The sequence below is a fragment of the Stegodyphus dumicola genome, chromosome 12 (assembly GCF_044657685.1).
Source record: "Stegodyphus dumicola isolate Sdum_Otavi_A_Nest chromosome 12, ASM4465768v1".
Lineage (NCBI taxonomy): Eukaryota > Metazoa > Arthropoda > Arachnida > Araneae > Eresidae > Stegodyphus > Stegodyphus dumicola.
In genome coordinates, this window is record NC_140779.1 from 15,769,521 (window position 1) to 15,784,354 (window position 14,834).

The 14,834-nt window shown below is 31.8% G+C and overlaps 2 protein-coding genes across 3 annotated transcripts in view; one reads left to right on the forward strand and one right to left on the reverse strand.

Moving 5' to 3' along the window:
* LOC118198050 (uncharacterized) overlaps nt 1–1,665 on the reverse strand; it is a 106,724-nt gene extending 105,059 nt beyond the window's left edge. The window contains exon 1 of one of the 2 annotated variants that reach the window (XM_085827491.1): nt 1,386–1,665. In XM_085827491.1, the coding sequence (XP_085683617.1) occupies nt 1,386–1,404 (19 nt within the window). In that variant the 5' untranslated portion in view covers nt 1,405–1,665. The remainder of the gene's footprint in view (nt 1–1,385) is intronic. The other variant, XM_085827492.1, reaches the window with a different exon arrangement.
* Nucleotides 1,666–2,012: 347 nt separating this feature from the next.
* Nucleotides 2,013–14,834, forward strand: part of bai (Transmembrane emp24 domain-containing protein bai) — a 29,637-nt gene continuing 16,815 nt past the window's right edge. The window contains exons 1-2 of the mRNA XM_035369638.2: nt 2,013–2,330; nt 12,417–12,537. Of these exons, the coding sequence (XP_035225529.1) occupies nt 2,154–2,330; nt 12,417–12,537 (298 nt within the window). The 5' untranslated portion in view covers nt 2,013–2,153. The remainder of the gene's footprint in view (nt 2,331–12,416; nt 12,538–14,834) is intronic.

A 14,834-nucleotide genomic window follows, 5' to 3' on the forward strand; every position in this document is an offset into this window, starting at 1 on the left:
GCATTAAACAGTCTTTAGAAAAATTAGGATATGTGATAAAATGTAATAAAACTAAGTAATTTGTTTCTACCAAAGTGTTTCATAAGCCTTTTGGGTAAAATCCTAGTATACGGTGCAGCCTTGGCGCGATTTTTGAAAATTATCGCCAACACCAAAAAATGTCTATGTATATACTATCACTATATACATAGTATATACTATGTATAACTATATATATTCTTTGAATACTCGTTTACTACTTCATCGTATATGTCATGTTTTTAAAGCTCATCTAAAAGTCGCCAAAAGTAGCCAAATCCCGTGTGCACCGGATACTAGGATTAAACTGCCCTTTGTGATATCTAAATTTAAATATTACAGAATAGGCAATTAAATTTATTTAATATTTCTGAAACTAAGCGTGAAGGCTGCTTTAACAAGAATGAACATATCCATAATTCAAACATACAGTAAGACTGTATTAATCAAAATTAAATGTCATACATTCAACCTCCATAATAATAATAACAATATATTATAAAACACACTTAACAGAGCACAGTTTTGTAAGGAAATTAGAAGTATAATATGACAACAGAATAATATTCATTAAGGTAATGAAAGTTCTTTCTAAAAATTGCTCTTTCCACAAAATGTGACAAAAATGAATAATACATAAAAAAACAGAAAATGTTATTAAATGAGAATAACTGAAAAACTTAGATGGTATAAGTGCAATCAAAAGACAAACTACACAGAACTATTAAAACATATTTAATATGTTTCTGAACAAAACAAATATAATTAATTTAAAGTAAGCATACTGCAAAACGAAAATTGAATTGGAGGCTTTAAAATACAGCTAATGTATAAGATTAATTAGAACCACAACTAATTAGGTTTAAAATTTTATGCACGATTTTAAACCGTAGTGGTTTCCAACGCATACCAAAAGCAAGAACAAAACTTGAGCACCTGTTACTTTGACAATATATACATGGTATATTGGCTACCTTTTAAAGATATTTAAGAGAACATTTAAATCGCCATATACGTACCGCGACGTCAATTCGTGTATTAGTTACACAAATACATGAAATTTAAAATGACTCAAGATCAGCATATGAAAAACTTTGTCTAACCGCATGAATGTTATGACAATCACTCTATAACATAATTATTAAGAAGAGCTGATGTGTATTAAGTATTCCGAATGCAGAAAATATTTTCGAAATATTGTAACAGTAGTTCCTCTTACCCACAAACTACCTGGCATTCTAGTGGGAAATACTAAAACTATAAATATGATTTTATGTAATGTTTTTAACATATTTCATGAAACAGTTTATGAAAATAAACGTTAAATCAATACCAAGCCGCGGAAATTGATCAGTTCTAAATCGTACCTGAACTACATTTATCCATCAAAACTGATGTTCATTTGTTAAATACAATTTATACATCGCACTTTAACGCCCCACACAATTTATTTTTCTCAATCTTCACCAAAAACATCATTTCTACCGTTTTCAGAGATCTCTCATGCCTACGGCTTCACCACAACTTGACGCATCAATACAGACGGGCGAGGCTTTGGTACAGTTTTTATCACTGTACTGACTTTCCGTTTCCATACAATGCAATGTAAAAGAGGCCTTTTCGTTTCTGATAATTTTCCGACATTATTTTAGTCGAGATTCTACTACAGAAGATGGCAACTCATGTTGATGGGTAGTTAAAGGATCTTTGTTTTTAATTTTTTCCTTGAATATAGAAAAAGCAAATTGAATTTAAAGTAGAATATATCATTACTTTTACTTTAGATTACCACTTATTATTTCATAATTTTTCGAAATTTCATTTAATTAGATTTTTTTCCTGTTTCCCACATAATGAATTAAATATTTCATTATTGCGTAACATATAGGAATCATTTAGGGTAAAATAAAACACATAAAATTTAATTATTATATATGTCTTCAAAAATTTTACAAGATATTTGCTGGCAGTCAAACGTACTTCTCAACTCAGAAATAATAAATTGCTTGTTTCTGTATATCGGTCGTTGTTTGCCACGTCTGTTATCCCCTTTTTATATGTTTTTATGGCAGTTTACTTCATCATTTAACATTAATTTTTGTATTTAAAGACTGTCCAACTAAGTAATTGTAAAAATGTATGTTTTGCAGCAATTTATTATTATAGTCTGTACTTTAGTTGTAGTAAATTGTTTGATGTTCCGATTACCTGCTAACAGTAAACGTTGCTTAAAAGAAGAAATCCATAAAGGTGTGCTAGTTAATGGAGAATATGATCTAAGTGATGCTCCTGGTCAAAAAACAGATTTGCTGGTTAGTATGCATTTTGGTTATTTGCAGTAACATATGTATGGTGCATAAAATGTTTTATTCTAAAGCTGCCGGCAACCCATACGAAACTTATTTATGTGTATTGGAAGAAACGAGTCGAGAATTTTCGGTGCACTATTACTGGTGGAAGAAATTATTATGAAGCTAATATCACAATTTATTTTTACCTTTATTCCAGCTGAAAGGATTTGAGGCTGCCTCATTATGACATGTTACTTAGAAAATTTAAATGATATATTAAGCTATACAGATTCTTAGTATGATATGGTAAGAGTATTAAGCTATACAGATTTTTATTTAGATTAATCGTTAATTCATCAAATTTTTTTCTCAGGAGAATAGCTTAGAAATTTCTAATTTCTAATTTTTTTTTTTTTTTTTTTTTTTAATCAGATTATCTGTTTTAATTAAAAACAGGATCACTTAATAGGATATTGAAATATTTCAAATTTCTGGAGAGTAAGTGAAATTTGTTCAAGCATATTGAAAATTCTAGATATCATTTCAAAGTGCCAAATGTGATTGTTATAAAATTGCAAATAATTCTAGCTTTTTCGGAATAAAATCATCCTTCACAAATTTGATTGGGACAGAAATAAAGAAGTGTATATAAAAAAAGAGGAAAAGTTTTTGTAAATTAAATATATGTATCAAATGTTATAGATTTATGTATTAATGGCAACCTGCTTTCTAGGAAATTTTCAGAATGCTGTAAACATTAGTAGCCATGTACTTAACAGTTCTTCACTTTCAGCAAACAGCATTACATTGTTCCCTTTTAACTAAGGGCTCACCATTGGTTGAGTGGTAAAGTTACTGTTGTATACAGTGGCAGTTTGGCATGGGTTTAGATCCATATGAGCATGCTGGCTGCATGAGCGTTTTCATGGTTTTTCCCTTTATGTAACATGGATATGAGCCAGTTAGCCTTAAAAAGCCTTCCATGAAGCCAACTCCTTCCTTTAGTCAGATGTCTCTCATATAAATCAAACCAACCTTTTTAATAAGTTTATCATAATTTATAAAAGATGTTTTGTAATTTCAGGAATAAAGTATTGTCACTTACTAATTTTTTTTTTTTTTTTTTTTTTTTTTTTTTTTTTTGTAAAATGTAATTTAATATGACTGAAAATAAAATAAAAATTCTCTAGGAAATATCTTGACATCATGCAAAGCATTTTGTAGTAATAAGATTGGGAAAATAATAAGGTACATGGAAAAAAGAATATGTATATGAATAATTGAAGGATGACTGTATGGAGAATTTGATTATGTGGTTAAACTTCAGATTATGGTAACTTGGCGATTTTTTGGTGAAAATTTGGCGACCAACCCTGCTACAGCAACCTGCGAGTTTTTTTTTTTTTTTTTTTTTTTTTTTTTTTGACCCCATTTTGTTTTCACGAAGTAAAGGCATGTGTTTTTTTTTTACTCAACATTTTTTTCCCACAATCTGCTAGCATGGAACAAAAGTGCTTAATCATGACGAAAATTAGGTGCGAAATTAGGAGAAAGTGTAGAATTGCCCACTACTTGCCGCGTTTTTAAGAATTGCATATACACGGTATCCATGTACACGTCGACCTACTTTCACTTTAAAAAACATCCCAGAATTGCACAGAAATGGCATTGCGCACACTCTTGACTTTATCCATGTACACATCGACCTATTTTCACTTAAAAAGTCAAAGAAAATTGACAAAAATCCAATTCTTCTTACTCTTGTAAAAAGTGCCAAACAAATAAGTGGGCGATTCTGCACTTTAGCAGCGAAATTGTAAGTGCTTATTAGCTAAAATCCCGATTAGAATTTTCCAGAAAATGTCACATTACATTCTCATGATCTCTCATTTCTGTGAGACAAAATAATCTGTGATTCAAACTGTGTAGTTCTCAGATTATTGCTTAGCTAGTAACCTTTATCGCCTTACCAAAATGTCGCCAAACTACCTGTTACCATATTCCAAAGATTAGCCAAATATAAAAATGATGTATTTTATGTAATATGTGATGCATTACTGCTGTTCTCATTGACACTGCAGTCTGTTCTCACTTTATAAAAAAAAAAAAAAAAATCAGTATTTCGCAAATTTCACATTGTGTACATTAAGCATTATTTGTTATATGTATTATTAGCTTTCTTCCTATGTATGCAACAATCTGTGTTCGCTTAAAAAAAAATAGAATTGCACACACTAGACATTGTATATATTATATGATATGTTACTGTGTGTTTTTTTTTTTTTTCCAGTGATTTGTTTTTGTTTAAAAAAAACCATCAGATAATTGCAGAAACTCGGTATTGCACACTCGCTATGATCAATTATATGTTGTTGAATAAGTATAAAAAATAAAACAGTTACCTTTTTAAAAAATTTAGTTATTTGATGCAGGATAAATTTTCTTTCACACGTGTCACTCTCTCAAACAGTCTCGGATCTAGGCGGGGGCATGCCGGGGTCTGTGCCCCGGGCGGCAAATTCAAGAGTTGCACTGAATTGTATTTGGAATGTTGTGAAATTTTGATGCAACATTAGTAGTTTTAAAGCCAGGTTTAAAACCTCTTTTAAGAATATATATAATTAATTATTTGAAACCTTTGGAGCAAACAGTTTTAAAAGTAAGATAAGTACAGCTGAACACGACTCTAAAGATAAGATCAGAGAGAGGACAATAGAAGGACTCCAAGCATCACTGAAAATTTCAAAGGACCCTGTCCTTCTGCCAACCCAATATGTAATTTTATTACAAAAGTATTCCGTCAAGACCAAGGCCGTAAACGCCTTGGTCTTTGGTCCCTGTAAGTGATGCGCAGAGCAAAGAATCTATATATCTTTCCCTTCAACTTCTTTGCCTAGAGTCTGTTGTCCTCTCTCCTGGCGGGAATATTCAAAGGAAAAACAGAACGATAGTATAGAGGCGCCTTGTTTTTATACCAACGCCTCTTGCGAAATAAATGGAGAAATTATAACTCTTTCCTAACATCCAATACAAATTAACCTTGGACCAATGAAATAATTCAAATTAATGTACATCGAGAATATACAACAGAAATGAAATAAGGCATTTTGATTTTTTGCAGCCAGTCAGCAACGTATGTTTTAAAAATGGGTTAATTTTTTTTTTTATAGTTTTTAAAGTTTTTTTTTTTTTTTTTTTTTTTTTTTTTTTTGTCTTATTTTCTTTTAATATGCATGCTTATAGTATTCCTCGCTATATTTAGCGAGACGCAACCACTTAGTTAGTGGGCACGTCCGCGAAGCGGCCCTAATACTGTTGAATGTAATTATATCAATTTTTAGCTTTTCTTATTAAGGCAAGTTATACTATATATTATTTAGGGTGCAAGAAATCATGAGAAGGTGTAGAAAAAAACTCTCAGGGGTAGAATATGGAACCAGAGCAAGAGATAGGACTGAACAGAGAAAACAAATTGCAGCTATAATGAAAAATGGCTTCATGGAAAAGACGAACCGTCAGATCCTGCCGCAAATTCCGATGGTGCCGAGACTCTAAACGATATTGATGTTTCTTGCAATTTGCATGACCAAGATGAGAAATCTTCATTTATCATCCTCAAACAGACTTCATTTCAGCAACTGAGAGAACAACTTTCTTCATAGACCTCAAACTAACGTCTAGAGGACATGAAATTAGGATATAAAGTATTTTCTCATTTAGGTGAGTGGGCAACAGAAAGAAGACTTAAAATCTTTTGATTTGTCGGACCCAAATAGTTGGCCAATCACAGAAAAAATGAACGATCTTTCTTAGCAGTCAAGCTGTATTATTAGCCAAAAAATATCCAACAATGTAGACCTTAGGTACACAGAACGTGATGGAAGACATTTGACATCTTCATTGTTGCACAGAACATTAGCAAATAATGAAAGGCTTAAAAGATCTTGGATTATATATTCTAAAACTAAAAATGCTATTTTTGTATACCCTGTGAGATTTATCAGAAACATACCACTGCCATTAAATCAGCATTGTGTACTACAGGATTCACTAATTGGAAAAAAGCTTTAGAAAGGTTAACTGAGCACGAAATATCTGAAATACCACACAGAGTGCATGATTAAGTGGTGGAAAGACTACAGCAAATGAAATAGTGTCAAGGCATCATGACATTAAGAGACTAACTCACACAGAGAAAGAAAAATGGAGAAAGATCCTACAGGTGAGTATGGATGCTGTATTGTATCTTTCAACAAACTGTCTTTCTTTCCGTGAGTCTGATGAAACCCCTGGCAGTCTGCTCACAAAGTGTTCTCGGCCTAGTCAAAGCAATTTTTTTAGTTTAATGACTCTGCTAGTCAAACATAACTCTTAAGTACTAGTTAGAATACCTAAAGAAGGGACGAGTATCATATTTAACAAAGATAATTCAAAATGAAATTACTGATGTAATGACGAAAACAGTTCACAATAGCATTTTATATGATATTAAAGAAGCCAAATATTACACAATAATGTTTGATTGCTTTCCAGATGTGTCGCATACAGAACAAGTGAGCCAGGTGATTCAATACGTAAAAAATATGTGGGGATGTGTGTGAAATAAAGGAGAGCTTTATTGATTTCATAGAAATTGGTGGAAAGACGGGAGAATGTATTTCTCAACGGTTTGTGGAAAAACTGACACTTGATGGTTTGGATATTGACAATGTCGGGGTCAATTTGAGCATTACGGATCTAACATGGCCTGTACTTACCGGCCATATTAGATCCTGGAGCACAAGCCAGGATTACAGAAATGAATAAGCTGGCCGAAATATGTGCAATGGTTTGCTCACTCTTTGAATCTTGTCTGTGTGCTTTCTACCTGCTCTTGCCCCGAAGCAGTTAACTTCTTTGGAATTATCCAGAAGATATTTAGCTTTTTTCTTCGGATTCACTATTCGATGGGATATTACGAAAAGATGTACAAAAACCAACTCAAAAGGAAGCAGCCAGACAAGATGGTCGTCAAAACATGTGGCTGTGAAAGTACTTCTAACGAATTTACCAGAAGTAATAAAATCCTTGAAAGAAATTATCTTTCAAAGTATTATATTACTATTTCAAAATTAATTATCTATCAAAGTATGAAGCAGGACATCTACTACATGTTGTAAAAAAAATTTGAATTTATTATCAGCCTGACAATTTGGGCTAATATTCTTCGAGAAATCAATCGAATAAATTCTGAAATTCAAATGGAAGATATTATTCTTCCGCATTCCGTCACATTAATGGAAGGTCTGACCAAAACTTTGCAAAAAATGAGAGAAATTCCTGTGGAATATTGGATAAAAGAATTTAAGGCAGCAGCCGAAAAAAATTGAGGTTGAACCTATTCTGACAAATAAACGAATTCTAAAACGCAAAAAGGAGTTTGATGAATTGTGCGAGGACGAATCACGAACATTTTATTGTGTTCAGCTACTTTCTAATGCAATAAAAATTGTATTTGATCGAATCTTATCAGAAATTAAAACGAAAGGAAACAGGTCTATTACACTAAATTCAAATTTCCATTTCTTAGTGGTCGTGAAATATTGAATATAATGAAGAACTGCAAGAGTTGAGCAGATCTTGCACGAAAATATGAGCGAGATCTCTAAATGCATTCGAGTTCTGTCAGGAACTTGCCGTTTTTAAAAATCAAGCCTCAGAGTTATTCGTCCACATAAAAAAGGCTAGAGCTTTTTATCTCTTGCAGCAGATCTACACCTATGATTTTCAGAATGCCTTTCACAATACTTGTATTGCCCAGCGGATTTACTCTATGTTTCCAACTACATCCGCAAGCTGTAAGCGACGCTTTAGCAAATAAAAACTTATTAAAAAACTATCGGAGATCGTCGATGAGCCAGGAGCATTTATCAAGTCTCGCAACAGAAAATCAAACAGCGCATCGAGTTAATTATGACGATGCCATAGATTTATTATCTGAACAAAAGGCTCGCAGAGTAAAATTTTAATTCCATAATATTTTAAGAGCTAAGTTAAGAACATAAAATTATTATTGAAATAAGAATTATGAAAAGAAGTACAAATACTAACCTTTTCCTTTCAACAGTAAGTCCGTATTGTTGTTATGTATAGCTAATGATAGTTACATAATTAATCAGCTCATATATTGTCCCATCTTATGTAATCTATTGTTTGTAACTAAGATTATTTTTATTATGAGTGCATAATCAAGTGTATCAAAAGACATATATAATTTTAAAGATACCATAAGATATTTTTCATTCTTTAAGCGTAATTTTTTTGCTAAAATCTTCTTTAAACATAACATTTTGCATAAGCATAACTATACAAATTGCTATTATCCATCACGCATTAAATGTTTCTTTTATGCGGAAGTGTCCCATTTTTCGATTTGTATGGAAGTATCGTGTGTCGAAATAGTATCAGTGCACTGTCAAGGGAGGTTCTAAATGTAAACAAAAAACACTCCTGGAGACCGAAGCCCTCGGAGCAGTGCTTCACTCGCAGTGCAGGGTTGGCCCTTTCTTTCTTACCTCCATGGTCTGGCTAGTTATTGTTGCAAATATTGCAAAATTTCGTATTTCAGAGAAAATTATTATTACAGTACAAAAATAGTCTTTTGCACGAATATGTAAATATATATTATGTTATTGGGCTTTGTAAGGACAATAGTAGAGTTCTTGAGTAGGCTACTTGAAGGCGTTATTGTGAAATGAATATTTAACGTGCTAGGTTAGTTTCTGTTAGTATCGAGAAATTGGTACAAAATTATTCAGTCCATTGTATTAGTGATTTGTAATTTGCTTATATTTGTTTAAATGAATTTTTTTATTATTTAATAATGTCCGATTCCCATTTTTGTGCTGTGCTGAACTATTTTAGTATTTAGTGCTGAATCGTCTTCTATTAGCATCATTTATTAGTGTGAGTAGGTATTGTTGCAAATATTGAAAAAAATCCCCATTTCAGGGAAAATGTAAATTTGGCTACTTTATTGCACCAGAGAAGTAACTGCGTTAAGAGGATTCGCACAGGTTTTTAATTATGTAACTTTTGGTATGTATGTTCGGCCACCAGCGGCTGAGATGTCTGAACACTCGAAGTTCGGTGGGGAGTTAGAATCAAGCAAATTAGCTGGCTGCATGGGTGTTTCCGCTGTTTCTCTCATGCGGAACTTGCATATGAGCCAATTACTCTTGAAAAGACCTCAGAAAAAATCTTCCCTCTTATGCTTTGCCATAAGTAAAGAAACTAAACCATTTGTTATGTATATTTCTTTTAGAACAAAAATGGCACATAAGGAATTTCTTACTATAAATTGGATTTTACATTTTATCTCAAACTACCTATTTCTATGTTTATTTGAAGAACTAAAATTTATTACAGAAACTTAAAGATGGGTAAGGTAAGCAATTTTTAGTTTTTGCCCCGCCTAGGAAAAATGCTAAATCCGGCGCTGCTCCCAAATAAAACCATCATTAAGTTCTTTCACTTTAACCACACTGGCTCACCAAGCCCAAGCCAAGTCTCTGAACATTGATATTTCAGTCCGGGGCTTAAACCCAGTGAGCAGGTTGGCTGCATGGATATTTTCATAGTTTTCTTAACATGTATACGAGCCAGTTTCTCTTATAGAGTCTTTCATGTAGGCATTCTCGAGTCAGATAGTCCTCGAGTGCTTTGCCATAGTCAAATAAACCAACCTTTACACAATACCCATATTATCATTTTGCACATAATATTTAACTTGTTTTGCAATTAAACCTATTTATGTGCATCACTGTTTAACAGACATTTTCCATTTTCGTTGCAAATCAGAAAAAAACGTAAATTAAATTATTCTGACGAGTATTTAACATTATTTTCAGTTATAAAATAAATAAGATTGCCAAAATAAAATCACATTATAAAACAACGGAAAAAGAATTGATGGAAATCCTGCTGAAGTTACAACTGTCGTTTCTATACAATTCCGAGAGAACTTGTCTCTTTGTTTAATAAATGTTAGGCATTCAACTTACTTGGTTTCTATGCTTTGTACAAACGCTTTTATTAATTTCTGCTGTTTTCTTCGCCTCCTTTGATTTAACTTAAGGTAATTGTGCAAGTAATTGTTCTGGTGTGTTATTGTATTGTCAGATATATGTAGCTGGCCATATCACATTTTTAATGATAGAATCTCGTAAGTTTAGAAAATAATCCACTTCTTTTTGTTCTCTAGAAGGCAAACTGCAGATTTCAATCTCCCCTTCTAAAAAAATAGGCAAGGAAAAATTTTAGCAGTAACAGTTAGATTATAACTTTCTTCATAAAGTTAAAAGGTGGCTTATAGAGCTGTTATATTATAAAGGATTACATCAAATGAACGCACAGATGTTATGAGTGTGTTCTTATGTTATGCTTGTCCATAATTGTTGCTAACTGACTGTGCTTGGTAACAGCTTCACGGTCAACAGTGTAATAATGTAATGTAAGTATTAAAAGAACTGGGGGTGCCTGAAATAATTCATTATTTAAATGAGGAAATCGTCAAATTCCTCATATCCCTTATTTTTCACTTTAGCTTATCGGATAAAGTGATTTTTATAAACACAGGCAGTAAGTGTGCTTACTTTGTGTTTTCATTTAAATGAAGTTTTGAATTTTAGTATTAATTGGTTTATTTTTAAGAAATCCTATATTCAGTACTAAGCTGAAAAGAAAACATGTTTCCAAGTCGTAATGAAAGTTGTACATAAGCCTCTGAGTGACGTGGCTTTTGGGGTTTGCTTATGAATTGTATTTAAATAAAATTTGTTAGCTAAATTTTGTTTACATCATTAAAGAAAGCAAAATGTTTTAAGTTATAAGCTAATATATACCAAGTGACAAAAAATTTCATTATTGGATAGTGCACTTGGAATGTTGACAAGTTTGATGTTATATTCAGTAGGCGTATGCATTTCTAAAGAAATAGACTAATTTTATCCCTCCTTCATTTTGGAAGGTTGTGGGAAGCCTGTGTAAAACCAGTAAAGAATGTTTTAATGAGAACAATAGAAAATTTGTTTTACACGCAAGAAGTATGGAACTGTGTGCAAGTGAAGGAAATACTGACCTTGAAACCTCGCATTGATTTCCAATTATTCTGACAAGTATGAAGTGTTGATCTAGGCTATTTTTTAATAGGGAATTTGTTTGCAGAGTACAACAAAAGTTTTTCATGTTATTGGAATAAATGGTTGACTGATTTTTTAGGAATTCTGTACCTGAAAACCAAGTGGATAGCAAGAAAAAAAAATATATATTTTTGTTGATACTACAGTACTTGTCAAGGAGGATTACCTACCAATTTGTTGAAACCTATCATGTTCCGATAACAGAGTAATCACTATTAAAATCAAAACACAATTAAAAGAAATTAAAAAAGGCCACAAATATTTTAGTGTTTCCTATAATAAAATGTTATAAAAAAACTTCTGTTTTTGTGTGTATTAAAAAAAAAATGTTTTTGTTCCTGGTAGATATTGTAACGCCATAATAATTCTGTTTGTAAGTATATTGTAGTCAAGTACGTTAATTTTGCTTTAAGAATGAATGTTTTTGTGTAATTTCTTGAAATTTTGTCAAACCAGGAATAATTAAATCTCTTTCAAAGTAGTAATGATGGCAGCACCATCACTACTTAATTGTAAAAAAAGAAAGAATATTTACTTTATCTCTTGCTAAACTGTTCGTATGTGAATGCCAGTGCATCATTCCACAAATATGGAAAATAAATTGATTAAACATGTTTAGTTTGATTTAGTTAGTTAAGGATATTTGCAATCTGCCATTTAGTAATTAGCTGGACCAATAAAAGTGGGCAGGTTTCAAGATAAGGTGAAGTAGAAATGAAGGTATCTTATTAGATATTGTGATGCTAATATTATTACGTATTCTTATTGCAGTGTATGTTTCTTGAAAATAATACTACAATAATTATCAGTAGTTTATCCAATCATGTGATTTGGAAATTATTCGCATCTAGTAAATATGATAATTGTTTTATGTTACATATTATTTATATATACTTTATAATACTCATATAAAAACTTGCATTTATAGGTTACAGATACAAAAGGTCATATATTAGTTTCAAGAGAAAATGTAGATAAGGGAAAGTTTGTCTTTGTCACTGATGACTATGATGTATTTGAAGCATGTTTTTCTTCAAAGATGCCTCCTGGTAAGTATTGCTACGAATTTTGTACATAGATAGATGATGTGAAATTGTAACTTTTTGTGTAATATAACACAAAAAAAAATCAAGAGACAAGCTATGCCAAAAAAGTAAGAATACAGGGGCAAGTATATTTAACATCAATTAAATGGGTATCTCGGTAATTTGGCGACATATTGCCAGGCTGTCAATGGTTTTGGCGACTAATTTTTGTTTCCAAATTTGGCGACATTTGGGTCCAGGCCCTATATCACCTTAATAAATATTGTTATTGAATAAATTAATTGATCTAGCTGCAACCGTAATTCGATCCTCATGTGTCATTCCAATTTTGAGAAGCAGAAAGTACTAGAAATATCTTAGCAGCTGGTGAAAACTATATAGGGCTGGAGTTGCTCCGAGTTTCTGCTGTCAACTTGCCATGAGTTCGGAGTTGTGAGATATCTCCGAGTAGTTTTCTCTTTAGCTGTGCTTTGCATTGCATTATGTTTAATGTTCAGAGTAGTTTGAAATGTAATTACTGATTGTACTCTGTGATATTGTGAAGAGTTGTACAACTTTCTTTCTAGAAAGTTCCAGATCTCTGAAGTGTTCCATCTCATAAAATAAATCATATTAACCTCTCATCAGAGCTGTGGCATTAAATCTGTTAAACTTGTAAGCGCACAACAGTATTTATAGCATAAATGTGCCTATTTGATAGCATAAATATAGTTTGTAAAAGTAAGTCATTAAAGCCTGTAAACTGATGCTTAATTTTATATTTATGCATCCCGTAAATAATGCACTTTTTAAATACTTTTTTTTTTTTTCGAAATTAAGGTAAACTTAGCTCTTTTTTTTAATATACTGTCCTGCATCCTTGCTTCTTCTCACCGATTATGATGAGATTATGTTCCACTGAGTTTTACAGGATATCCTCTCCAAGCTTTACAGATCACCCAGAAAGAATATATAGGTTGTAGTCTCTGACCTTTTTAATATGTCTTATGTAAGTACGTATGTATGTGTACATTTGGTTTGCTTGTGTTCCATCTAGTATTTAAAAAATAAAAAGGGAAAAAAAAAAAACTGGAAGCTTTCAGTTTTTTTATTATTTTAATGATTAACCCCAAAGGGAAATTTTCGTAATGTTTTCTGTGTTACTTTTATTTGTTAAATATCGTATTCTTTGCACTTAAACCTTAAAATTCAATTCAACAGCAGTATCGCAAAATAATTTTAAAATGAGCGTATCTTTAGAATTCCCGATGCACAGTCTCGCGTGCTGGAGATTTTTTTTTTAAGTGTTGCCATTGCTTGCTTTGTAATCATTGAGTTTGTTAATCAAAAATTTGTTTAAGTGTTACAAAACATGAAATCAATAATAAAACATAATTCCAAATTAGGGCTTCCAGATGCCCATGTTTGGTGGAGGATTACATTATTCAAAATTAGATGGCTCTAGGTACTGTTGTTTTTTATCACAATGTGAGAAACGTACACACTTTATGAATATTCTTCATTATTTAATTTCTTTAAATATAAATACAGGGCTGTAATATTTATTAGCAACAATTTTAGAAAGAGGATTCACTTTATGAATATTCTTCATTATTTAATTTCTTTAAATATAAATACAGGGCTGTAATATTTATTAGCAACAATTTTAGAAAGAGGATTCACCATTTAAAGTGAATCAATGCAAATTGCTAAAACGAAATTAATAGTCCTTCTGGGCAGACTGCCCCTTTAGACTAATAAACTAGTGTATCTCAGTGAAACTGGCCACTCCTGTGTGTAAATAGATGGAATCCTCCCAAATCTGGCAGTGCGAGAATCTGTTCAAAGTACGTAAATTACAGGAACTAGTCCCTCAGATTCCCAAATGTCAGCACTCCAGCGCTAGCCATGGATCTTAATCCTATGGAGGATTCTCTATTAGCTCTTTTTACTGCTCCTTGTGGAGTCTTGATTATTTGCTCTTTTCGTTTCCTAGGAGCTGTTCCTTTGAGTTTTATTTCGATTCGAAATAGATATTTTCGTTCAAATATGATACCGTTTCATTTAAATTTAAAGTATTGTAATTGGGAAATTTTTCCCAATTACAATAGTTCTTTTACTTTGTACAAGGAAGTTAAACAATAAACTTGACTTGTGCAATAAAAATTGACTGAGATATTTAATTTCAAATTTTAAGATTACTGACATTTTCAGCTTGCCTTGTGAGGCCAGTTAAAAAATTAAAAAGAAAAAAAATAGGTCCCTTCCCATCATTAATGTCATTCAGTGATATTCATTTATAATTTACTCTTGTGTAATGT